At 48.2% G+C, this 26,137-nt stretch overlaps 1 protein-coding gene across 1 annotated transcript in view; it reads right to left on the bottom strand.

Moving 5' to 3' along the window:
* noc2l (NOC2-like nucleolar associated transcriptional repressor) overlaps positions 1-26,137 on the bottom strand; it is a 124,566-nt gene that overhangs the window by 17,676 nt on the left and 80,753 nt on the right. The window contains exons 16-17 of the mRNA XM_055659597.1: positions 22,657-22,770; positions 12,647-12,782 (exon numbers count right to left, since the gene is read on the bottom strand). Coding sequence (XP_055515572.1) covers positions 12,647-12,782; positions 22,657-22,770 — 250 coding nt within the window. The remainder of the gene's footprint in view (positions 1-12,646; positions 12,783-22,656; positions 22,771-26,137) is intronic.

Here is a 26,137-nt window from a genome sequence, read left to right as displayed (position 1 = left end):
CGTTAGTTTTCAGTGAGTCCAGAATAGGACCTCTATAGGACTGGTTAGGCCACATTGGATTATTGTGAGCAGTTCTGGTTGCCCCATTACACAAATGACGCAAGAGCGTTTGGAAAGGATGTATGCCTGGAATAGTGGGCATTAGCTACAAGCAGAGGTTGGACAAACTCAGCTTGGTTTCTCTAGAACAACGGAGATTGAGGGAAGACCTTATAGAAGTATATAAAATGATGAGAGGCATAGATAAGGTAGACAGTCAGAACCTTTTTTCCCAGGGTGGAAATGACTATGGGTGCTGTCCGTATGAACTCTGCACACCCCCTCCTTGACCGTGTTGGTTTTCTCCGGGGGCTCCAGTTTCCTCCTACACTCCAAAGACGGTACAGGATTGCGGGTTAATTGGCTTCAGTAAAATTGTAAATTGTCCCTAGGGTGTAGGATAGGGCTGGTGTACGAGGTGATCGCTGGTCGGCATGGACTCAATAGGCTGTCCCACAGCTCCAGTGATCTGGGATTGATGCTGATCCCTGACGCTTTCTTTGTGGAGTTTGCACGATTTCCCTGTGACCACGTGGGCTCCCCTCCCCGCGAGTGTTCCGGTTTCCTCTCTCACCCCGAAGATGGTTTGGTCGACGGGCAACAAATTAATTTCATTCATAGCCACTGTAATTGCACCAAGCGCATTGGGTGAGAGGTTACATTTGAGGGGGGGGGGGGGGGGGGGGGGGGGGGGGGAGAGAGGACCGTCTTTACTGTATCTGTCCCACCACCATCTGCAGCAGCCAGATATACAGGGAGAGTTTAATTCAGTTTAGTTTACTGCCACGTGTACCGAGGTACAGCGAAAAGCTTTTCCAGTCAGCAGAGCGACAATATTACATGATTGCAATTGAGCCGATTACAGCGTGCAGGTAGATGGCATTAACGTTTAGTGCAAGGTAAAGCCAGCAAAGTCCAATCAAGGATAGTCCGAGGGTCACCAATAAGGTGGATGGAGATTGAGTTAACAGAACAAGTCTCAATCTCCGCGCCCTCTTATCCCTCCAAGTCTTACGGTGCTCCAGATGCTCCATCCCCTTTGGATTAGTGAGCCTTAAGCCCCTGTCTCACTTAGGAAACCTGAATGGAAATCTCTGGAGACTTTGCGCCCCACCCAAGGTTTCCGTGCGGTTCCCGGAGGTTGCAGGTGGCTGCCAGAGGTTGCAGGTAGTGGAAGCAGTTAGGGAGACTGACAAAAACCTCCGGGAACTTCACGGAAACCTTGGGTGGGGCGCAAAGTCTCCAGAGGTTTCCGTTCAGGTTTCCTAAGTGGGACAGGGGGCTTAATGCCTCTGCAGGAAACCTGAACCAAAGGGGATGGAGCATCTGGAGCACCTTGCCCGCCACCCAAAAAAAAAAATCAAGGTCGAGGTGACCTGCAACCTCCTACCACCTCCCATGCATATGTTGAAAACCTTCCTCGACTATGAAGAAAGCCGGCTTAAACTAGACCTGCGACTAAAAACATTATCGATTTTTAAAACGGCAACCTATTTTTTAGTCGAGGCCGGTTTTAATCATGATGAAAAAATAGCAGCAACCTAGATGAAGCCTCGACCACACGGAAAACACCTTTGAACCATTAGGGAGAGTGACCAAAACCTCCGGTGACCTCATGGAAACCTTGGGTGGCGGGCAAGGTCACCAGAGGTTGCTGTTTAGGTCTCCTAAGTGGGACAGGGGCTTTACTCACTAATGTCACGCCCACAACCTTTAGGTGAATGTACAGGAGGAATCTCCCCAAGGTGAACCTCCTTGGAGAAGGCCTCGACCGAGGCTTGGAATTGCTTCTCGTGTCTCCGAGAGATTTCTGCTCTGCCTATTAATCCACCTCGCCCATCACTCGACAAATCTTCTTCTTTTAATTAACAGCTTGCCGAATGAAGGAATATTCCCGTGTGTCACTTTCAGCTCCCTCTTTGCAGCGGAGAGATATATTTTTTGAGACGCTCCCCCTTCGGTAGTTTATAATCACCGCGTGCGTGCGTGCTGGTGATACTCGAACTGGAGGGAACTGTAAACCTTCTTGTCCCTGCCTCAACTAGTGATTCTGGAGGGACACACAGAACGATGGCGCCCACGCCTGGCGACTCTGTGAGTATTAATCACAGAGGTGGATCTGCAATCACGCATTACAAGCGTTTATATTTCTCCACCATCAGACACTGTGGACGGGCGACTCGATTGTAATCGTGTATTGTCTCTCCGCTGACTGGTTAGCAGACAACACTGTACCACAGTACACGTGACAATAAACTATACTGAACAGATACTGGTCGACAAGAAAAAAACACGTACACACGCACGCTCACACACACTCACACATGTACACACACGTACACACACACACACGCTCACACACTCACACATGTACACACACGTACACACACACACACACACACACACACACCCACACACACGTACACACGCTCACACACACTCACACATGTACACACACACACACACACACACACCCACACACACGTACACATATGTACACACAAATACACACCCACACACGTATACACACCCACGCACACCATCAGCAAAGTCTGGACTGCATGTTCCACCTACTTCACGAAACTTTTTTGGCCTCGTCTTTGCAACGAGCGCCTGTGATTAGAACAGCCTCCCTCAAACAAGCCTCTCCCAGTCACGCACACACACACACACACACACACACACACACACACACACACACACACACACACACACACACACACACACACACACACACACACACACACACACACACACACACACACACACACACAACCACTGTCCAAGCACTGTAAGAAATTTATGATCAGTAGTAAATGCCGTTATTTATCCAGGGAGCCAACAGGGAGAAGCACTTGGCCTGCTATAAGGATGCGATCCTGTGCCAGGACGTGGCATGCTGATGCCAACATTTGGTTTCATTGGTGTCGGCCAGGCCAAGTGTTTGCCAGCGCAGAGACAACACCGCCCTCGAGACTTCATTACTCAAAACTATTTTGCTCACAAAAAATGTAAAAGGGGAAAAGTGAAAGAGAAAGAGGGAGATGGGGGGGGGGGGGGGGGGGGGGGGGGGGGTGAGGAGGGAGAGGGAGGGGGAGAGGAGGGGAGTGGGAGGGAGAGGGAGAGAGAGAAGAGAGAGGGTGGAACTACATATGCGTTTTAAAGTTAGAGTAATAACCTGCGCATTAACTGCATCTTAAAGAACTGAATGTGATACTCGATTGGCTTCTTTGAAAGGACTGGCCACATAAACCAGTAAATAAATGGAGTTTCTGTGCTGCTTTCACTGCTATTATCCTGGCCACACACCGCAGTGCCGGCTATCTGTAGAACACAGGTCTAATTGTTTCCCAGGGATCGCTGGAACGGCTCAGAGGAGAAATGCTGATCCCAATTAGTGAGCAGTCTGGGCACAGGTGATTAGGCACATCTGGCGACAGCAAAGCTTCAAACAGGGGCGATGAGTAATTGGCCAACGGAGAGAGAGAGAGAGAGGAGAGAGAGGAGAGAGAGAGAGAGAGAGAGAGGAGGAGAGAGAGAGAGAGAGAGAGAGAGAGGGAAGGAGAGGGAGAGAGAGAGAGGGAGGGAGAGGGAGATAGAGAGAGAGGGGGTGAGTAAGAGAGGAGAGAGGGAATGGGGAGAGAGAGAGAGAGGAGAGAGGGAAGTAGAAAGGGAGGGAGAAGGAGGGATAATGAGGGCGAGAAAGAGAGAGGGGAGGGGGAGAGAGGGGAGGTAGAGAGATGGAGGGAGGGAGGGAGAGAGAGTGAGAGAGGGAGAAGTGGAGAGAGAGAAAGAGCAGGAGAGACCGAGGATGAGAGGGGGGGGGGGAGAGAGAGGGGATAGAGAGAGAGAGGGAGAAAGGTGGAAGAGAGAGAGGAGAGGAGAGGGGGGGAGAGAGAGAGAGCGAGAGAGAGAGAGACTCAGCTGTCTTTAAGGTCACCATGACAACTATTTGATCACCTAACCACACAGAATCTCGGGTGATGCGAGTCTAAAGAGCCTAATGTGTCAGGAGTCATGGAGACAAACCCATTAAACAGAGTGCGGCAGAGAATACGGTTGAGGGCAGGAAGATCATACGGAGGCAACTGCTTTGAATTAGCGAGCGCACAGGGATGCCAATGTACAAAGACTCAGTCTTTATACAGGGTAGGCACCTTCTCCCCAGCTCAGCAGAGAGTGCCTGGACATGTTAGCGAGCTCTTAACAGAAATCAATAGCAGATGGGAGAGGCTCACATATTGATCGAGACCGGTGGCCTGTACTTGACCTGCCTCGGCAGAAACTCCCAAAGGGTTAAAATCTTTAGCAGCACAATAGCCTTCTATACGGACCTCCAGGCAACCAATTTACACGTGCTGGATTTTCCCAGAACCAAATTTTCTCTTGCGTCCACAGTCTGAAATCTGCCTTTAGTTTTTTTTTGTTGGATTAATTCCGGGCTTTGGAAAAAGTAAAAGTTGTCCTTTTTTTCTTTCTGGTAATTAAACTTAATCTGCACCTCCACAAGTAAGCTCGTCCAATATAACTGGGGGCACACGGTGGAATTATGCACTATAATACCATCGCACCTTTAGGATTACGTTCTGAAGACGACCAACAAAACAATTTAATTCCCCCCCCCCCCCCCCAACATGCCCACTCCTAAAAAAATATTCCCGCAACATTTGAGATAACACCTTGGTGTTTCAAGGTGCAACCAGGGGTGTGTGTAGGAAGGGACTGATGCTGGTTAATATTGAAGATAGACACAAAGTGCTGGAGTAACTCGGTGGGTCTGGCAGCATCTCTGGAGAATTTCACTTTGAAACCCTTCTTCAGACCCAGGAGTACTGCTGCCTACACAATCATATCCCTAACCCGAAAGAACCTAGAAATAACAGTTTCAATTCACAGTACAGCCATAATTGTTATTTAAAGAAAGCAGATAAAAAGATTTTCGAGGGAGTAATGACCATTCAAGTATTTAATACAAAACACAGCCAAATCCCTTTCTAAATAATGCCGGGATTAGCCTAATGAAGCACTCGTTATGCAAAATTGAGTTAATTCTGTTAATCCTCCCCCCCCCCCTCTTTAAAACTTGTACCCGTGTCTTAAAACCGTGTCCCTATCGTTCTGTGCTCCTGCCTGCCTGGTGCTTGCTGTCATTTTGCCTTCTGCATCTTTCATTGCTTCTGCAGGGAGAGACACACACACAGAGAGGGCTGAGCCCAGCTGGGTAGCAGCTGGGAGCCGAGCCTCAGCTTGCCTGTGGCTACAGTGTGTGCCTTCTGGAGCAGAGACAGAGGTCCAAAATAGGCTGGAGGTCCCCCGGCAGTGTGGCTGCCTCCCCCCTCCCCTCTCCCCCCCCTCCTCTCTCCCATTGCTCTATGGCTGAACTCTCCACTGCGTTCAGAAATGGAGCACTCACTCACTCCCCCCCCCCCCCCCCCCCCCCCCCCCCCCCCCCACGGTAACATGAAAGCCTTTGGCAATCCTACAGAAGTAGTTGGAGACACAAGGAACTGCAGATGCTGGACATATTTCAGCAAGACTCAAAGTCCTGGGGGAACTCGGCGGGTCGGGCAGCGTCTGCAGAGGGAATGAACGGACAACGTCTCAGGGTCTCCGGTTGGGAGATGGGAATCGGCCCGAATGGTCATCTGTCCATCCCCTCCACACGCTGCCTGACCCATTGAGTTCCTCCAGCTCGTCGTGCTTTGCATTAGTTAATAGCTCGAGCTTTATTTTATTTTATTTTATTTTATTTTAATGCTTTAAATTGGTTCAGGCCCACCACTGATTTTCTGGTAACTTGGTGGTCCGGCACCTCCTTTACTCCGGACAAAATGTTGAAACACCCCCCCCCCCCCCCCCGCCTCCGATGTCCCCCAGAAATGTGGCAACAAGGCCGGGTGAGGTGGCCGATCTCGACCCCATCGGGACTTCCGTGCCAAATGGTGGGTCGAATTTGCCCCCCCGAGGCCGAGGCTCTGGAACTCCGGCCCGGCAAGAGCCAGCACATCTGTTCCCTCCCACAGGCTGGTATCTCAGCTGCTCGGTGGCCTAAGCAGCAGGCCTTTCCTGTACCGTTGGACTCTCTCGGAGGCCATGACCTCTGTTGGTCGGCAAAACGGACAATCTGGAAAGGCTTAAAGTGCTGGAGTAACTCAGCGGGACCGGCAGCATCTCTGGAGAGAAGGAACGGGTGACGTTTCGGGTCGAGACCCTTCTTCAGGGATTCCTTTTCTCCAGAGATGCTGCTTGTTACTGAGTTACTACAGCATTTTGTGTCTATCTTCGGTTTGAACCAGCATCTGCAGTTCCTTCCTAAACATCTCATTTAGAAAGGCTCTGGAACCAAGGGTGGTGGACCTATAGTGGTTTATTGTTATCACTGTACAGAATTACAGTGAAAAACTTTGTTTACATGCTGCCCAGTCAAATAATAATGTAAAACTCATGGAATGAATACAATCCATCCTTACATTACTGCAATGGCTATAACTAATAGAAAAATGCCAGATTGCAGAATATTACATATACACAACAGTGTTACAGCGATGTAACGAGATGTCTTTAATCTATGACTATCTTTATACTCAATTTTCTCCATGATCTCAGTTTCTCAGTACTTTGGAAGAATCGCACTGTTAATTTGCAGGTTGAACTATGTTGGTCACAGAGAGATACCGTGTGGAAACAGACCTTTCAGCCCATTGTATATGAAGGAACTGCAGATGCTGGTTTAAACCGAAGATAGGCACAAAAAGCTGGGGTAACTCAGAGAGTCAGACGGCAGAAAAGGAATGGGGATGTTTTGAGTCAAGACTCTCTTCAGACTAGACTCAAAACGTCACCTATTCCTTTTCCCCAGAGATGCTGTCTGACCCTCTGAGTTACTCCAGCTTTTTGTGTCTATCTTCAGCCGATTGGGTTTTTACAATAATCCTAGACCCATTTTACTTCCCCACATTCACATCAATTCCCTCTGAGATTCGACCCCCTCATCAGCACACTAGAGCAATTTGCCTCCCAACCACAAGTCTTTGGAATGTGGGTGGAAATGGGAGAAACCTACTTGATCGTGGGGTGAACGTGCAAACTCCACACCAACAGCACCCGAGGTCAGGATCGGACCTAGGTCGCTGGTGCTACGAGGCTGTCCCACTCCCAATATATTCGTATTCTGACTCCCTCGCCTTCCGACCACCCAACTCTTTCTCCCCCATCCCTCCCTCCTCCCCCGATCCCCATCTCCAGCCGGCCACATGTCCCTCTGTCTCCTCCGACACCCCGTTCAATTGCAGGCCCTCCATTTTGTTCTCTTCTCCCCTCCCCCGCCTTCCCCGTTAGAACCGGTCAGTTCTGATGAAACATCATGGCTTTGAAACGTTAAGATCTCGGAGCAAGAGTTGGCCTTTCTTCACTGTCTGAAGTCTGCCCTGCTGTTCACCGGGTACCCGGCCCATCCCCCTCTTCAGCGCCGGTGGTCGTGCTGTCCCCGTTATCCATCCCCGTTATCACGCCACCTCTGTACTGCGGCGCCCCGGTCCTCTGCGTCAGAGAATTCCAAAAATTCACCCAACAGCTGAGTGACAAAATCTCCCCATTAGTTTTAGTTTTAGTTTAGAGATACAGTGCGGAAACAGGCCCTATCGGCCCACTGCGCAGTACCACTAATTGGTCCGTGCCGACCAGCGATCCCCGCACACTAACACTATCCTACACCCACTAGGGACAATTTTTACATTTACCAGACCAATTAACCTACATACCTGCACGTCTTTGGAGTTTGGGAGGAAACCGAAGATCTCGGACAAAACCCACGCAGGTCACGGGGAGAACGTACAAACTCCGTACAGACAGCGCCCGTAGCCAGGATCGAACCCGGATCTCCGGCGTTGCATTCGCAGTAAGGCAGCAACTCTACCGCTGCACCACCGTGCAGTGCCTTATTCCAAAATTATCCGCGGAAACTGCCTGAATATCCAAGCACCTTCCCTTTTATGTTAGACTTCCAGCATCTGCAGTATTTTGCATTTTTCTCAGCACACACTCATGCTTTTTGTTCATTGTATTGGGAGGAAAATTGGATGTAAATATCCGCGGTTGGACGAGCCTTCCCCTCCGACTAATTATACAGGAGACCTTGCCTGGAAATCAATGGGAGGTTAATTCTCGATGAGCCTGCAGTGAGAAAGCCTGAACTGTTTTATTCCAGTGTGGTGAGACATCAAGGGATCACACACTCTTTGATCATGGCTTCAACCAGTGAGGAGCCACAATTAAATTGAGATTTTTAATTTTTAGTTTAGAGATACAGCGTGGAAACAGGCCCTTCGGCCCACCTAGGCTGCACCAACCCTGTACATTAGCACTATCCTACACAATAGGGACAATTTTTAAACTTTTAACAAAGCCAATTAACTTACAAGCCTGCACGTCTTTGGAGTGTGGGAGGAAACCGGAGATCTCTGAGAAAACTCACGGGGAGAACGTACAAACTCCTTACAGAGAGCACCCGTAGTCAGGTTCGAAGCCGGGTCTCTGGTCCTGTGAGGCAGCAACTCTACCGCTACCCACCCCCACTGCCACTGACGCTACAGATCCTGAAGACCAAGAGCTAGGGACAGGGGCACAACGCATGCACGGGAGGAACGTGCAAACTCCACACGGACAGCACCTGAGCTCAGGATTGAACCTGGGGTCTCTGGCGCTGTGAGGCAGCGGTTCTACCAGCTGTGCCACTGTGCTGCATGAACAGTGTAGTTCAACATGCAGCTACTAAACTGTTGGAGGAGCTCAGCGGGTCAAGCAGCATTTATGGATGGAGAGGAATGGTCGACATTTTGGGAGGGAGACGTGAACTGGACCACTGACTGATTTTAGTTTAGTTTATAGATACAGCGCGGAAACAGGCCCTTCGGCCCACTGAGCCTGCGCCGACCAGCGATCCCTGCACACTAACACTATCCTACACACACTAGGGACAATTTATAGTGTGACCAAACCCAGATAGCCTGCAAACCTGTACGTCTTTGGAGTGTGGGTGGAAACTGGAGATTGCAGTGAAAACCCACGCAGGTCACGGGAAGAACGTGCAAACACCGTAGGGACAAGCACCCAGAGTCAGGATGGTATCTGGGGCTCTGGTGCTGTGAGGTAGCAACTCTACCACTGCACTGCCCACTGATGTTGAGGGTCACCAATTTCTTTGCCAAGGCAATTGCACTGGAGTCCCAGCTCACTGAGATGCCAGTCCCACCGGGGTAAGCCAAACTTGGACCAACACTCGGTCAGATCCGACTCCCAGTCCTTACTGCTATCAACCGGAACGGCAGGAATCTGAGGAAGGAGAGTTCCCTTGTCCTTAATTATTTACGTTTTGTTTTATGTTCTTAATTACTTAAGAAAGCTTTTAGTTCTTTTCAATATTTAATAAAAAGAATTAATGATTCAGTTTTAAAATCTTGCTGAATGCCAGACAAGTTGAGAAATGTTTCTATCCCCTTACAGATTTGACAGCAAGCCAAGCTGTGGGTGTTGCATTCTGAAAGATTCGGAGGCCCTCCTTATCCAGTTGGGTGAGGTAATTGCCTTAGGCTAGGAATATTAGGAACATTCATTTTTACAAAACTCATGGGTAATTTAGGCTTATGTTTAGACAATAGACAATAGGTGCAGGAGTAGGCCATTTGGCCCTCACTGTGATCATGGCTGATCATCCACACTCAGTTCCTGCCATATTCACTGACTCCACTATCGTCAAGAGCTCTATCTAACTCTCTTGAAAGCATACAGAGAATTGGCCTCCATTGTCTTCTGAGGCAGAGAAATTCACAGATTTACAACCCTCTGTGTGAAAAAGTTTTTCCTCATCTCCGTTCTAAATGGCTTACCCCTTATTTTTAAACTGTGGCCCCTGGTTCTGGACTTCCCCAACATGGGGATTATTATCACGTGGTGCGATACAGTTTTGCACGCTATTCAATCGGATCAGATAATACTAATAAATACAATCATGTCAACCCCAAGTCCAATAGGTTGAGCAAAGGGGAAGATATACAGTATAAAATATAGTTCTCAACATTGTAGCACATCAGTTCCATGGACAAAGTCCAATGTCCTAAATAAGTTGGCCGTGAATCGGACAGCAGAATTTAACTAGAACACTGAACAAAATGGTGCCAGATTTATAGGTAGCAAAGCGACTTAAAAGAGTAGAGCAATTGTATCAAATGATGGTAGATCCTCCTCTGGGAAGAGGACGCAAACAATCGCCACGCATTGGCGCTGTCTTTTTCGTGCTTTTCCACGAAAATAATCCTTGAAAAGCTGCGCGAATTCCCCGAAAAAAATTCACAATTGCACAAAAAAAAAAGGAGACAATGCTAACGGCGAATGTGTGTTTTCATCTGCAATTAAAGCCGCTTGGTCGACACGGACAAGGTGGGCCGAATGGCCAGTTTCCGTGCTCTACTGCTCTGAGACTACGGACAGGCCATTTGCCCCACACTTTGGCCAGTTCTCATGCTACATACACCTGCTCCTCCTCTCAATCCCATTTACACCAATCCTATTATCAGAACGTCGCAATCCTTTCACCTTCATTCACCTTTCACCATTCCTCCATTTACAGGTGCCCTCCTCTAATTCCCCAATTACTGGTGCCCTACTCTAATTCCTCAATTACTGGTGCCCTCCTCTAATTCCTCATTTACAATAGACAATAGGTGCAGGAGTAGGCCATTCGGCCCTTCGAGCCAGCACCCCCATTCAATGTGATCATGGCTGATCATCCCCAATCAGTACCCCGTTCATGCCTTCTCCCCATATCCCCTGACTGCTATCTTTAAGAGCCCTATCTAGCTCTCTCTTGAAATTATCCAGAGAACCATCCTCCACCGCCCTCTGAGGCAGAGAATTCCACAGACTCACAACTCGCTGTGAGAAAAAGTTTCCTCATCTCCGTTCCAAATGGCTTAGCCTTATTCTTAAAGGGTGGCCCGCTGGTTCTGGACTCCCCCAACATCGGGAACATGTTTCCTGCCTCCATCGTGTCCAAACCCTTAACAATCTTATATGTTTCAATAAGATCCGCTCTCATCCTTCTAAACTCCAGAGTGTACAAGCCCAGCCGCTCCATTCTCTCAGCAAATGACAATCCCGCCATCCCGGGAATTAACCTTGTATTTACGGGTGCCCTCCCCTAATTCCCCATTTACGGGTGCTCTCCCCTAATTCCACATTTACGGGTGCCCTCCCCTAATTCCCCATTTACGGGTGCCCTCCCCTAATTCCCCATTTATGGGTGCCCTCCCCTAATTCCCCATTTACGGGTGCCCTCCCCTAATTCCCCATTTACGGGTGCCCACCCTTATTTCTCCATTTACTGGTGCCCTATAAAAGAGCAAAATCAACTCAGGGGCCTGTTCAGATTATGAACCACTTTGATCGAATTAACAAGAGATCTTTGTCCGTGGAAAGACCAGAAGAAGGAAAAGTAAATTCAGCCACTAATAGAAATTCAATATAGAGATTTGAAATGGAAATGGATATTCAGGGAATGGAGGAATGTTGATTGTGTGAAGGCAGAGATCAGTTTAACTTGGCATCATTTTTGGAAGTGACATCTTGGGCTGAAGGGCCTGTTCCTGACCTATGTTCTAAATCCAATTGCTCAGGGTGGTTACGAATGTTTGCTACACTTGCTGGAAGAGGGTCAGAAAGATTAATACAGATATTTTACAGCAGATTTAATTACGACTTTTAAAAGACATTTGGACAGGAAGGTCGACACCAAATGCTGGAGTAACTCAGCGGGACAGGCAGCATCTCTGGAGGGAAGGAATGTGTGACGTTTAGGGTTGAGACCCTTCTTCAGACTTAAATGGGCGATGTTTCAGGTTGAGACTCTTCTTCAGACAGGAGGGGTTTGGAGGTCTATGGGCCAAATGTTGGCAAATGAGAATCGCCCAGTTTGTGCTGGCAAAAACATGGAAAATGCGGGAAAGATTCAGCAGGTCAGGCAGCATCTTCAGAAAGGGAAACAATCAATGTTTTACTTTGAGGACCCTTCAGCCTGCCCAGTGCTGAGTCTTTCCTGCACGTTCTAGTTCTGTTTCAGATTTCTGGCAATTTAAAACATTTTTCATTTATTGCTACTAATGATGATTGTTTGAACAAGTAACATGTCTGTGGAATTCTCTGCCTCAGAGGGCGGTGGAGGCAGGTTCTCTAGATGCTTTCAAGAGAGAGCTAGATCGGGCTCTTAATAATAGCGCAGGGGATATGGGGAGAAGGCAGGAACGGGGTACTGATTGGGGATGATCAGCCATGATCACATTGAATGGCGGTGCTGGCTCGAAGGGCCGAATGGCCTACTCCTGCACCTATTACCTATTGTCTATCAACACATTGAGGAGGAAGTGGATAGGATAGTACAGGACGGAGTAGGGCTGAATGGTCTCATTTATTCCCACCGCCTGTCAGTATTGTGATAGTGTACAGCTGTCCGTGTCCACATCTCCAGCTCCCCCCCCCCCACCGAGGTTGCAGCTACTAACAACATCTCTCCTTCACACCCCATCTCCCCTCTCGGTGGAATATTTTCAAAACCTACCTTTAGATTTAAAGCCACAGCTTTCATCATCAGAGCTGCTGTCAGAGTCAAAGAGATCCCTGAATTCTTTCTTGTCTTTCTCTTTGCTCTCTTGCAACTTCCTGCGTTTGATCTCCGGGAAATGCAGGTCTTCCAGCTGGAGAGAGGCACATGAAATATAAAATAAGCAGTTACTACAAAGTCAGTCCCATGTGCAGCGGAGACTTAAAACACCAAGCCAGGGTCTGACCCCATCTCCGGTTCATTAGACAGCGATCGGCAACGACCAATTTATAAAACTAACGGCAAATGTGACATCCCTTCCAGACTGACTGACTGCTCAGGCACCTCTGTTTCATCACTGGACCCTTGGTAACTGGAAGGAAGATTATTACACTGGGACACCAAGAAAGAGAGTTTCGAAATTGGTGCCTGGAGCTATGCGGTGAATACCCCCCCCCCCCCCCCCCCCCCCCTCGCCCCCAATCTCTCAGGAAGCTCAAAACTCTTTTCGGTAAAAGAGAATTGCAAAATGTTGTGCTCCTGTTGGAACTATATATATTTTTTAAGCTTTTTTTCCTCTTTGGCAAACACTGTCAACAAGCTGATGCAGTGAATTGGTGGAATGGTTTGAAAGGATCTACCAGATTTGGCTTCATGGAACTCCTACATCAACAGATGATCACGGCACTAATATCGAAGGATTCATGTGTTGGGGACTTAAAACCCATTAGACGAGGGCATCATTGTTGAACACAAATCCTGCTGCTCACTGCCTTTTACAAGGCTCCTTGCACCTTGGATGACTGACAGACCTTGCTGCATCATTCCAAAACACTTCCCACTTTAATGTCTCGGCAACAGAGCTGTTATCTCACAGCGCCAGAGACCTGGGTTCGATCCTGACTACGGGTGCTGTTCATACGGAGTTTGTCCGGTTTGCTCCCACATTGGCGTCTCTAAATTGTCCCCAGCGTGTAGGATAGCACTAGTGTACTGGGGTGGCTGGTCGACGCAGACTTGGTGGGCCAAAGGGCCTGTTTCTGAGCCTTATGTCTAAACTAAACTAAATTAGTGCGGCTCTCGCTGTGTGAACTCAAATTGGAAAAATGATATCCATTAAAAAATTGCTAGAATTGTTCTTCCTGTTTTAATATTTGCCTTCTTGGAATGGCAACAGTGAGTCGGATTTTAAATAAGTAATATTGTTATGATAGATCTGCAAGAGAAGAAAGCAGAACCAACCTTGCACAAAACCTGCTGTGCAGAGACAAACTTAGTGTGTTAGTATTGATGATTTGATTATTTTACCACTCATCATTTTACTGTACAGTCGAAGAATCAAACAGCACACAGTCAGGCCCTTCGACCCAACTTGTCCAAGGCATCTTCCTAAGCTAGTCATAAGTCATAATTTCATAAACGATAGGAGTAGAATTAGGCCATTCGGCCCATCAAGTCTACTCTGCCATTCAATCATCTGTCTCTCCCTCCTAACTCCATTCTCCTGCCTTGTCCCCATAACCTCCGGCACCTGCCCAGTGTCATAAACTGCTGAGAGCCCCATGTGCCAGCATTTGGCCCACATCCCTCCAACTCTTTCCTCTCTATATACCTGACCAAATGACCTATATACATTGTGATTGTGCTACATGTAGGTGCTACCACTTCCTCTGGCAGTTTGTTGCCGAGACCCACCACATTCGGTGGGGATATGAAAAAATAACTTGCCCCCTTTGATCTCGATCCCTTTTGAATCTGTATCTCTCGCCTGAAACACTTGCTTCAAGTTTTAGACTTCCCTGTTCTTGGATAAAAGGTTGTGACTGTCCACCCCATCTAAGCACCTCATCGTCTTAGAAATCTCAATGAGGTCAACATTTGACATGACAATGCCAAGAGGTCACTTGTTCCAGGAAATGTCCCAGCTTCCCCGATTCCCCTTATTACTGAAGCTCTCCAGCCCTGGTATCTGCGGGTGGGATCTTTGGGTGGGTGGGACTTGTTCCAGGCCAGGACTTGATGTGATGTAGGTCTGAATGGAACATCCGCAAGCAACAAGGAGAAGGGGTCTCGACCCGAAACTTCGCCCATGCCTTCTCTCCAGAGATGCTGCCTGCCCCGCTAAGTTACTCCAGCATTTTGTGTCTATGCAGGAGACAATAGCTCGGCTTGGCAGAGCTGAACCCACTGGATCAAACTGCATAGTTATACACCATGGAAGTAGGGCCTTCACCCCAACTTGCCCATGCCGACCAAGGTGCCCCATCTACACTAGTCTCACCTGTCCGCATTTGGCCCATATCCCTCATAACCGTTCATATCCATGCACTTGTCCAAATGTATTTTACAATACCTGCCTCAACTACCTGCCCTGGCACCTTGTTCCAGATACCCACCACCCTCTGTGTGAAAACGTTGCCCCTCGGGATCCTAGAAAATCTTATCCATCGAACCTCAAACCTATGTCCTCTGTTTCCGACCCTGGGTAAAACATTACGCATCTACCCTCTCTCTTCCTCTCATGATCTTATACACCACCCCTCATCCTCCTGCGCTCCAGGGAATAATGTCCTCGCCTGCCCAACCTCGAGCAATTGAAACAAAAAATAAATTGCCCCACCCTAAACTTGTGACGATCCTAGAAAATCTTATCCTCGAACCTCAAACCTATGTCCTCTGTTTCATGATTCCCCGACCCTGGGTAAAACACTACGCATCTACCCTCTCTCTTCCTCTCACGATCTTATACACCACCCCTCATCCTCCTGTGCTCCAGGGAATAATGTCCTCGCCTGCCCAACCGAGAGCAATTGAAACAAAAAATAAATTGCATTTACCCTCTCTCTTCCTCTCGTGATTCGTCTTATATACCTTTCTAAGATCGCACCTCTATAAGATCAAATCCTAGCCTCCCCAACCTTTTCCTACATGCCTGAGCAATTGAAACTGAAAAAAGAAACTGCAGACGCAGGAAACCTGCAATAAATGGTTTATTCATCCTAGCAATTCCCCTCATGATTCTATACCTCATATAAGATTACCCCTCATCCTCCTGCGTTACGTGGGATAATGTCCCAGCTTGCCTAACCACTCCCTATCGTTTGGACCCTCAGATGGTGATGGTGGTGTTCTTTGTGGATCAGGTATCAAAGAATTCAAAGCTGTTTGGCTTAACTTGGCTTAAAACATTGTACCTGAGCAGAAATCTAACTCGTCTCTTCCCAACTTGCGAGTGATTTACGGGATCCTTATTGCTTTTACTCTGCTTATTCAATGGATGGGAGGGTCACAGGCAAGGCATTTAACACCCATGCCCCAAATGAAGAGGGCAACTTCAGAGGGAAGCTGGCAGTCAGCATTGTTGTTGGGGCCGGAGTCACAAACAGGTGGGACTGGGAGAGGGCAGCAGACCTGATAAATGGATATAAAACTATGAGTGGCATAGATAAGAGTAGACCGTTGATTTTAGTTTGGTTTACATTAGAGATACTGCGCAGAAACAGGCCCTTCGGCCCACCGAGTCCACGCCGACCAGCGATCCCCGCATACTAACATTAACCTACACACACTAGGGAACAATTTACATTTACACCAAGCCAATTAGCCCGCAAATCTGTAAGTCTTTGGAGTGTGGGAGGAAACCGAAGATCTCGGAGAAAACCCACGCAGGTCACGGGGAGAACGTATAAACTCCGTACAGACAAGCACCCGTAGTCAGGATCGAACCCGGGGCTCTGGCGCTGTAAGGCAGTATGGCTCCCTATCTCTATGCCACCGTGCCGCCCAAACCTTTTCCCCAGGGTGGAAATGGCAAGGACTGTAGGATGTAGCTTTAAGGTGGGCAAGAGGGGGCAAAGCTTAATGGAGATGCGCAGGGCAACGGGGCAAGTTTTTTCTAACACAGAACGTGGCAGGTGCCTGGCACATGCTGCCAGGGGCTGTGGGGGAGGCAGATATGATAGTGGCGTTTACGGATGGCAAGTAAAGAATTTGTCGGCGTCACTCCTCTGACTAAGCAAAGCTAAGAGGTTTTAAGATCTGAGGAAAGATTAAGAGGGTTTTTAATCGGCTGATTATATATTAAAGGAACAGAGGGATATGGATCAGAGGCGGCTAGTTGAACTTGGTATCATGCTCGGCACAGATACTGTGGGCTGAAGGGCCTGTTCCTGTGCTGTCCAGTTCTATAGCATAACATTGGGGGAAGTCCCAATCTCAAATATGGGTAAATAAAGCATTCAGGGGAACAGTGAGAAGAAATGTCTTCACCCAAAGGGGAGAATCTATAAAGCGTTCTACCCACCAAGAATAGGAAGGCTATGTTAATGAGGTCTGAAGATGGAGTTATTAAGGCATTTTGCAGTAATTAGGGGAAATGAGGTTGGTGTTGGAAAAGGGTCGCAAGGTGAAATATAGACGATGATCTGACGACTAGACACAGGAGACGCAAGGGGATGAATATTTTGCTCCTACAGTTCCCCACAAACCTGTGTAACCAGACGAGATGCTCCATAAAGGGGAGGTCTATAGTTACTATTAGCATTGTAGATCATTTATTTTCATTTAATTATTTTAATTTAGATTCCTTCGTTGTCACATAGAACAGTGCAGCTCAGGAACAGGCCCTTTGGCCCGCAGTGTCTGTGCCGAACATGATGCCAGGTTAATTTAATCTCCTCTGCCTGCACCTGATCCATATCCGTCCCTATCCAAAAGTCTCTTAATGTCCATTATCCTATCTGCCTTCACCACCACCCCTGGCAGCTCGTTCCAGGCACCTAGCACTCTCTGTAGAACAAACATGCCGCGCACATCTCCTATCAACTTAGCTCCCCTTATCTTACAACTATGCACTGTAGTCTTTGACATTTTCACCCTGGGGAAAAAGGTTCTGATTGTCTACCCTGTCTATGCTGAACATGATGTTATCAGGGTGAGTTGCTCAAGCAAAGGAGCATAGAAAAGAAGAAAATAGGTGCAGGTGTAGGCTATTTGGCCCTTCCAGCCAGCACCGCCATTCACATGATCTTGGCTGATCATCCAAAATCAGTGCCTCGTTCCTGCTTTTCCCCCCATATCCCTTGAATCCGTTAGCCCTAAGAGCTAAATCTAACTCTCTCTTGGAAACAGAGCACCAACAAGTCAACTCCCACCGAGCAGCTCGACATAGGTGCACGACGAAGCAACACGTCACACAGTGGCGCAGCGGTAGAGTTGCTGCCTTACAGCACCAGAGATCAGGGGTTCGATCCCGACTATGGGTGCTGTCTGTACAGAGTTTGTACGTTTTCCCCGAGACCTAAAAAGGGTCTCGACCCGAAACATCACCCATTCCTTCATTCCAGAGATGCTGCCTGTCCCGCTGAGTCACTCCAGCATTCTGTGTCCACATCCCCGTGACCTGCGCGGCTTCTCTCCGGGCGCTCTGGTTTCCTCCCACAGCCCAAAGACGTACAGGTTTGTGGCTAAATGTATCAGGGGGTATGGAGAGAAGGCAGGTACAGGATACTGAGTTGGAGACGTGAATTGGCCAAGATTGACTGGCAATTAATGCTAAAAGGGTTGACGGTGGATATGCAATGGAAGGCATTTAAAGACTGCATGGATGAACTACAAAAATTGTTCATCCCAGTTTGGCAAAAGAATAAATCAGGGAAGGTAGTGCATCCATGGATAACAAGGGAAATCAGGGATAGTATCAAAGCAAAGGATGATGCGTACAAACTAGCCAGAAAAAGCAGCATACCGGAGGACTGGGAGAAATTCAGAGACCAGCAGAGGAGGACGAAGGGCTTCATTAGAAAAGGAAAAATGGATTATGAAAGAAAACTGGCAGTGAACATAAAAACTGACTGCAAAAGTTTTTATAGATATGTGAAAAGAAAGAGATTAGTTAAAACAAATGTAGGTCCCTTGCAGTCAGAAACAGGTGAGTTGATCATGGGGAACCAGGATATGGCGGACCAATTGAATAACTACTTTGGTTCCGTCTTCACTAAGGAAGACATAAATGATCTGCCGGAAATAGCAGGGGCCCGCGGGTCAAAGGAGGTGGAGGAATTGAGTGAAATCCAGGTTAGTCGGGAAGTGGTGTTGGGTAAATTGAATGGATTAAAGGCCGATAAATCCCCAGGGCCAGATAGGCTGCATCCCAGAGTACTTAAGGAAGTAGCTCCATAAATAGTGGATGCATTAGTAATAATCTTTCAAAACTCTTTAGATTCTGGAGTAGTTCCAGAGGATTGGCGGGTAGCAAACGTAACCCCACTTTTTAAGAAGGGAGGGAGAGAGAAAACGGGGAATTACAGACCAGTTAGCCTAACATCGGTAGTGGGGAAGCTGCTAGAGTCAGTTATTAAAGATGGGATAGCAGCACATTTAGAAAGTGGTGAAATCATTGGACAAAGTCAGCATGGATTTACGAAAGGTAAATCATGTCTGACGAATCTTATAGAATTTTTCGAGGATGTAACTAGTAGCGTGGATAGGGGGGAGAACCAGTGGATGTGGTGTATCTGGACTTCCAGAAGGCTTTCGACAAGGTCCCACATAAGAGATTAGTATACAAACTTAAAGCACATGGCATTGGGGGTTCAGTATTGATGTGGATAGAGAACTGGCTGGCAAACAGGAAGCAAAGAGTAGGAGTAAACGGGTCCTTTTCACAATGGCAGGCAGTGACTAGTGGGGTACCGCAAGGCTCAGTACTGGGACCCCAGCTATTTACAATATATATTAATGATCTGGATGAGGGAATTGAAGGCAATATCTCCAAGTTTGCGGATGACACTAAGCTGGGGGGCAGTGTTAGGTGTGAGGAGGATGCTAGGAGACTGCAAGGTGACTTGGATAGGCTGGGTGAGTGGGCAAATGTTTGGCAGATGCAGTTTAATGTGGATAAATGTGAGGTTATCCATTTTGGTGGCAAAAACGGGAAAGCAGATTATTATCTAAACGGTGGCCGATTGGGAAAGGGGGAGATGCAGCGAGACCTGGGTGTCATGGTACACCAGTCATTGAAGGTAGGCATGCAGGTGCAGCAGGCAGTAAAGAAAGCGAATGGCATGTTGGCTTTCATAGCAAGAGGATTTGAGTATAGGAGCAGGGAGGTTCTACTGCAGTTGTATAGGGTCTTGGTGAGACCACACCTGGAGTATTGCGTGCAGTTTTGGTCTCCAAATCTGAGGAAGGACATTATTGCCATAGAGGGAGTGCAGAGAAGGTTCACCAGACTGATTCCTGGGATGTCAGGACTGTCTTATGAAGAAAGACTGGATAGACTTGGTTTATACTCTCTAGAGTTTAGGAGATTGAGAGGGGATCTTATAGAAACTTACAAAATTCTTAAGGGGTTGGACAGGCTAGATGCAGGAAGATTGTTCCCGATGTTGGGGAAGTCCAGGACAAGGGGTCACAGCTTAAGGATAAGGGGGAAATCCTTTAAAACCGAGATGAGGAGAACTTTTTTCACACAGAGAGTGGTGAATCTCTGGAACTCTCTGCCACAGGGGGTGGTTGGGGCCAGTTCATTGGCTATATTTAAGAGGGAGTTAGATGTGGCCCTTGTGGCCAAGGGGATCAGAGGGTATGGAGAAAAGGCAGGTACGGGATACTGAGTTGGATGATCAGCCATGATCATATTAAATGGCGGTGCAGGCTCGAAGGGCCGAATGGCCTACTCCTGCACCTAATGTCTATGTTTCTATGTTTCTATGGATGATCAGCCATGATCATATTGAATGGCGGTGAAGGTGAAGGGCCGAATGGCCTACTCCTGCACCTATTTTCTATGTTTCTCTGTTAATTGGCTTCTGCAAATTCTCCCTCGAGTGCAGGATAGAACCAGCGTACGGGGTGATCGCTGATCGGTGAGCACTCCGTGGGTCAAAGGGCCTGTTTCCACGCTGCGTCTCTAAACCAAACTAAACCGCGCCGCAAGTAAAAAGGTCGCAGCGACCACGGACAAAACCCGGGTCGAAGCGAGAAACATCAAAGCCGTCGAAACACTGCACGCCCACACAAGTCTGTAACTTAAAACTCTCGCAACGAGTTTTGAAAAAACAAGTCTCACTTGGTCAGATGAGCTCTGCAACTCACAACATTCACTAATTAAATCACGCGGCCAAAATTCAGAGACCTGAACCTATTAGTGTTCTATAGATAGAAACTGAAAACCTGCTCTGGTGGCAATTTAAATGTGTGTTTTTCATTAACAATCCACTCTAAAATACAGTCACAGATTCGTACAGCATTGAAACAGCATCCAACGTTGTCCATGCCGACCAGGGTGCCCCATCTGTGCTAGTCCCACCTGCCCGTGTGGGGCCAGACCCTTCACAAACATTCCTATCCATGTACCTGCACAAACGTCTTTTAAATGTTGTCTCAACTACCTCCTCTGGCAGGTACACAAAAATGCTGGAGAAACTCAGCAGGGGCAGCAGCATCAATGGAGCGAAGGAAATAGGCAACCCTTTGGGTTTCGGCTCGAAACGTTGCCTATTTCCTTCGCTGAGTTTCTCCCCCATTTTCGTGTACCTTCAATTTCCCAGCATCTGCAGTTCCTTCTTAAATACCCCCTCTGGCAGCTCGTTCCATTCACCCAGCACCCTCCATGTAGAAAAAGTTGCCCCTCAGGCTCCCGTTACATTTTTTTTTCCTTCGCACCTTAAACCCATGTCCTCTCAGCCCCGCTGAAGAAGTCTGAAGAAGGGTCGCCTATTTCCTTCGCTCCACAGATGCTGCCTCACCCGCTGAGTTTCTCCAGCATTTTTGTCTACCTCCTCTCAGCCCCGCTCTGTTACTCCAGCACTTTCTGTTTTGAGCGAGTGAGAAGTGGATACAGATGAGGAGGGGTTTGATAGGCTGATTGGGGGAGTGAGGGACAAATTCTTGTGGTGACAAAGGGGACAAAAGAGCGTCAAAGATAAGGAGAGAAGAGGAGGAGAGAAATGTAAAACCGGAGGGTGGGATAAACGAGATAGGTAGCTAACGGGCCTGTCCCACTTGGCCGACATTTGCACCTCAATTACGCGTCATATGTAAAATAAGTTGTCGCGTTGTTACGCGCGACGTCAGGCCGTCTGGTGCGCGTGACGTCATTAGATTACATTGCGGCACGCTGCGACGCACGGTTACGCACGGTGACGTAACCATGCGATACACGTGAGACGTCGGAATGCCAGCGTGTGACGCCAATGTGTCAGCGTGCAAACGCGATACGTCACTCAGGAGGCGCGCGAGGATTTCGTGCAGCACGAAATCCTGGAGCGCCACGCAATACCGCGGCGCAACTACACACTCTTCCACGCCTCTCCATGCGCCTTTCCCACGCTACCTACATGGCACCCGTGCGTCACAACGCGATGACCACATGACGCGCGCAAATGACGGCCAAGTGGGACAGGCCCTTAACCAAGCTTTGGAAATTGTTCAACACTCTCTTGCTTTGAAACGCTTGAACTTTCTTTCAAAACGCAGGACTACATGAGACATTTGATCTCTCTTATACAGTCGTAGAGTCATACAGCATGGAAACAGGCCATTCGGCCCAACTTGCCCACAGCAACCCGACATGTCACATCTACTCTAGTCCCACCTGCCTGTGCTTGGCTCATATCCCTCTAAACCTGTCCTATCCATTGACCTGTCTAAATGTTTCTTAAACGTTGCGATAGTACCTACATATTATTATATACACAGTGATACTTAATGTCTTGAGGTTAGGTCGATGTAGTTTTAAGTTAAATCAACCCTGTAGTTTATCTTGTTTAAGAAAGTACTGCAGATGCTGGTAAAATTGAACGTAGATACAAAATGCTGGGGGAACTCAGCAGGTGAGGCAGCATCTATGGAGAGAAGGAATAGGTGACGTTTCGGGTCGAGACCTCTCCATAGATGCTGCCTCACCCGCTGAGTTCTTCCAGCATTTTGTATTTAAATCTACCTGTAGTTTATCTGTAGGTCATTGGAGATGGGTGTGGCTAGCTTTGCCAGCTGTGAGGGCGTTTAAATGTCTCTCAACGTACCCGCTCCTTGCCAGTGATTTCCAGTATAATCTCCTTCTCTCTGAGTTTCTTCCAGCTGCTGTAGTACTTCTGCAGCGGCGACACCTCCTCCTTCACCGCCTTCTCCCACGAAGCCTGTGAACAAGATGCAAGAACCCGTTTAAAGTCGACAAAGCGGGGTATCTTTGCTGCAAGGTAGATGCTGGAGTAACTCGGCGGGACAGGCAGCATCTCTGGAGAGAAGGAATGGGTGACATTTCAGCTCGAGACCCTTCTTCAGACCAATAGACAATAGACAACAGGTGCAGGAGTAGGCCATTCGGCCCTTCGAACCAGCACCGCAATTCAATGTGATCATGGCTGATCATCCCCAATCAGTACCCCGTTCCTGCCTTTTCCCCATATCCCCTGACTCCGCTATCTTTAAGAGCCCTATCTAGCTCTCTCTTGAAAGCATCCAGAGAACCTGCCTCCACCGCCCTCTGAGGCAGAGAATTCCACACTCACCACTCTCTGTGAGAAGAAGTGTTTCCTCGTCTCCGTTCTAAATGGCTTACCCCTTATTCTTAAACTGTGGTTCTCAATCGTTGCTCCAACTCTCTACAACCTGAAACATAGATACCTTGGGTCCTGGATTATATTTATCTTTCAGTTTGCATCATGGAAAGCGAGTCACTGAGTCGTTCAGCACGGAATCAGGCCATTCGGCCCAACTCGTCCATGCCGCCCAAGATGCCCCATCTAAGGTAGTCCCATTTGCCAGCATTTGACCCACATCCCTCTAAACCTTTCCTCGCCATGTACCTGCGCACATGGAAGAGTGTCATTTAAATGTTGTTACGGCACTTGGGCGGCACGGTGGCGCAGCGGTAGAGTAGCTGTTTTACAGCGCTTGCAGCGCCGGAGACCCGGGTTCAATCCCGACTACGGCTGCTGTCTGTATGGAGTTTGTACGTTCTCCCCGTGACCTGCGTGGGTTTTCTCCGAGATCTTCGGTTTTCTCCCACATCCGAAAGACGTACAGGTTTGTAGGTTAATTGGCTTGGTAAATCGTCCCTGGTTTGTGTAGGAGAGTGTTAATGTGCGGGGATCGCTGGTCGGTGCGGACTCAGTGGGCTGAGGGCCTGTTTCTGCGCTGTATCTCTAAACTAAACTAAACTCCTCAGCCTGCCGCAACAACCTCCTACGGCAGCTCGTTCCGTCCTCCATACCCTGAGCGGAAACGTTGCCCCTCAGGTTGGTATCAGATCTTGTACCTCTCTCCTTTACACACCTCTTGTTTTTGATCCTTCCACCCTGGATAAATGACTGTGTGCATCCACCCGCTCTATTCCCCTCATGATTTTATACCCCACAATAAGATACACTTTGGCCAGTGAAATCCTGCTAGTGGAAACTTGCTGAGTGCAGATTGTCTGACACATCTCCTGCAGGCAGGTTTCAGCTGAGAAACATTCTCGGTTCCCATGGCATTGTGCAGAGAGCCACAGCATAGGCACGGCACGTAGAAGGAGATACTTGACTACACTGCAGTGCAGGAGATAATTTTTGCAAAAATATTTTACACCTTGCTTTCTTCCTTAAACTTTCACATAGAGCATGGAGTTTCCTTTCAGTCCTACTGTGCACACATTTGCTCCATAGGCAATTTTTATAGATTTTATTCTTGCTTGCTGCCTTGCTAACTTTCCAAGGATCAATTCCTTCAATACACAACCACTCTCCTCCCATTAAATCTTCTAGCCTGCTGTTCTGTCTGACTGCAGAGACTGACAATTTATGACTTGGGGGACAGATTGATATTGTTTTGTTTTAAACCAGCCTGTAGCTTATCTGCAGGTCATGGGTACAGCTCGCTCCGCTGGCTGTCAGGGGTTTTAAATGTTTCTCAGCTCTGGACATTCAGAAATTCCCCAAAATAGGAAGTGAAATACTTCAATAAAACTACAATTATTCAACTGAAGAATAAATATGAACAAAAACAACCTGACCAAAATATATAAATTGCAAATGTTACTCCATTGTTCAAGAAGGGAGGGAGATAAACGTTGGGAAACTATAGGCTTCAATAAAGAAGAGCTGAATGGACATCTTTAGTAGAGTTTAGTATAGACATGCAGCGGGGAAACAGGCCCTTCGGCCCACCGTGTCCGCGCCAACCAGCGATCACACCATAAGCCAGCACTATGCTACATACTGGGAACAATTTACAATTTTTTACCGGCCAATTAACCTACAAACCTGCACGTATTTGGAGTGCGGGAGGAAAGCGGAACACCCGGAGAATACTTATGCGGTCAAGGGGAGAATGTACAAACCCCGTACACACAGCACCCGTGGTCGGGATCGAACCTGTGTCTCTGACGCTGTAAGGCAGCAACCTTACTACTGCACCACCGTGCTGCCCCCTCTTTCTCAGCGAAACGAATGGGTATTCATGTGCTCACATAACTAGGCAATGGTAGCGACTCTAACCCGAGTATTTACTGCAAGTGCCATTATGTTCGAGTCTGTTTGACGCTCCTGTCACGGGTCAGAATGGGTGGATGGGTAGCGCAGTGGGTAAAGGGCCTGTCCCACTTACGCGACTGCTCAGCAACTGTCTTCGACCATCAAGCTCGAGGGCACTCGCCTGAGAAACCTCGAGCTGGATCGAACAAACGCGCGCGCGCGCGCGCACACACACACACACACACACACACACACACACACACACACACACACACACACACACACACACACACACACACACACACACACACACACACACACACACACACACACACACACACACACACACACACACACACACACACACACACACACACACACACACACACACACACACACAGCAAAAACAGGGGCCAGGGAAAGCGGAGGAGCGCTGTCTGAAATTCACACCCACGATGAACAGGAAGGTAAAAGACGGCCGGCATAGCTACGGTAAGTCCTTTAGAGAGCATGGAGGGGGGGGGGGGAGGGAAGGGGGGAGAAGGGTAGAGAAGGGAGGGAGAAGGAGTGGAGACAATTTTAAGAAGGCAGACAACTTATAATAAAGTTTAGCGGGCATTTAACCTACCGGTCGGTTTTCCTTGGTTCTGAAAACTCCAATGAGCCAATTAACATGCCTGGTCAGCGAAGGAGATTGCCTACGGCTGCCCTCGACTGCCTATAACTACATAGTGACCCCACTCCACTGCACTACGAGTTCAAAAGAACCATGCCCACCAATCTTTACTTGCGGAAAACTTTTCAGCATGCTGAGAAATTTTCCTCGATTATAATGAGGCCGCGAGTATGCGGGAACTTCTCTCGAGCATGAAGGAGAGTTACAGTGACCTCCTAGGACCACGTGTCGACCATGTTGCGAGTTTGCGGCGAGCGCAAACTCTTCTAAACTCGCAGATTAGGTCGCCATAGTAGGACAGGCCCTGAAAGCTGCTGCCTCTCAGTGCCAGAGACCTGGATTCAATTCTGACTCGCTGCTGTCTGTGTGGAGTTT

Source organism: Leucoraja erinacea, chromosome 30 (assembly GCF_028641065.1).
Source record: "Leucoraja erinacea ecotype New England chromosome 30, Leri_hhj_1, whole genome shotgun sequence".
Taxonomy (NCBI): Eukaryota; Metazoa; Chordata; class Chondrichthyes; order Rajiformes; family Rajidae; genus Leucoraja; species Leucoraja erinaceus.
This window is presented reverse-complemented; position numbering and strand designations above follow the sequence as displayed.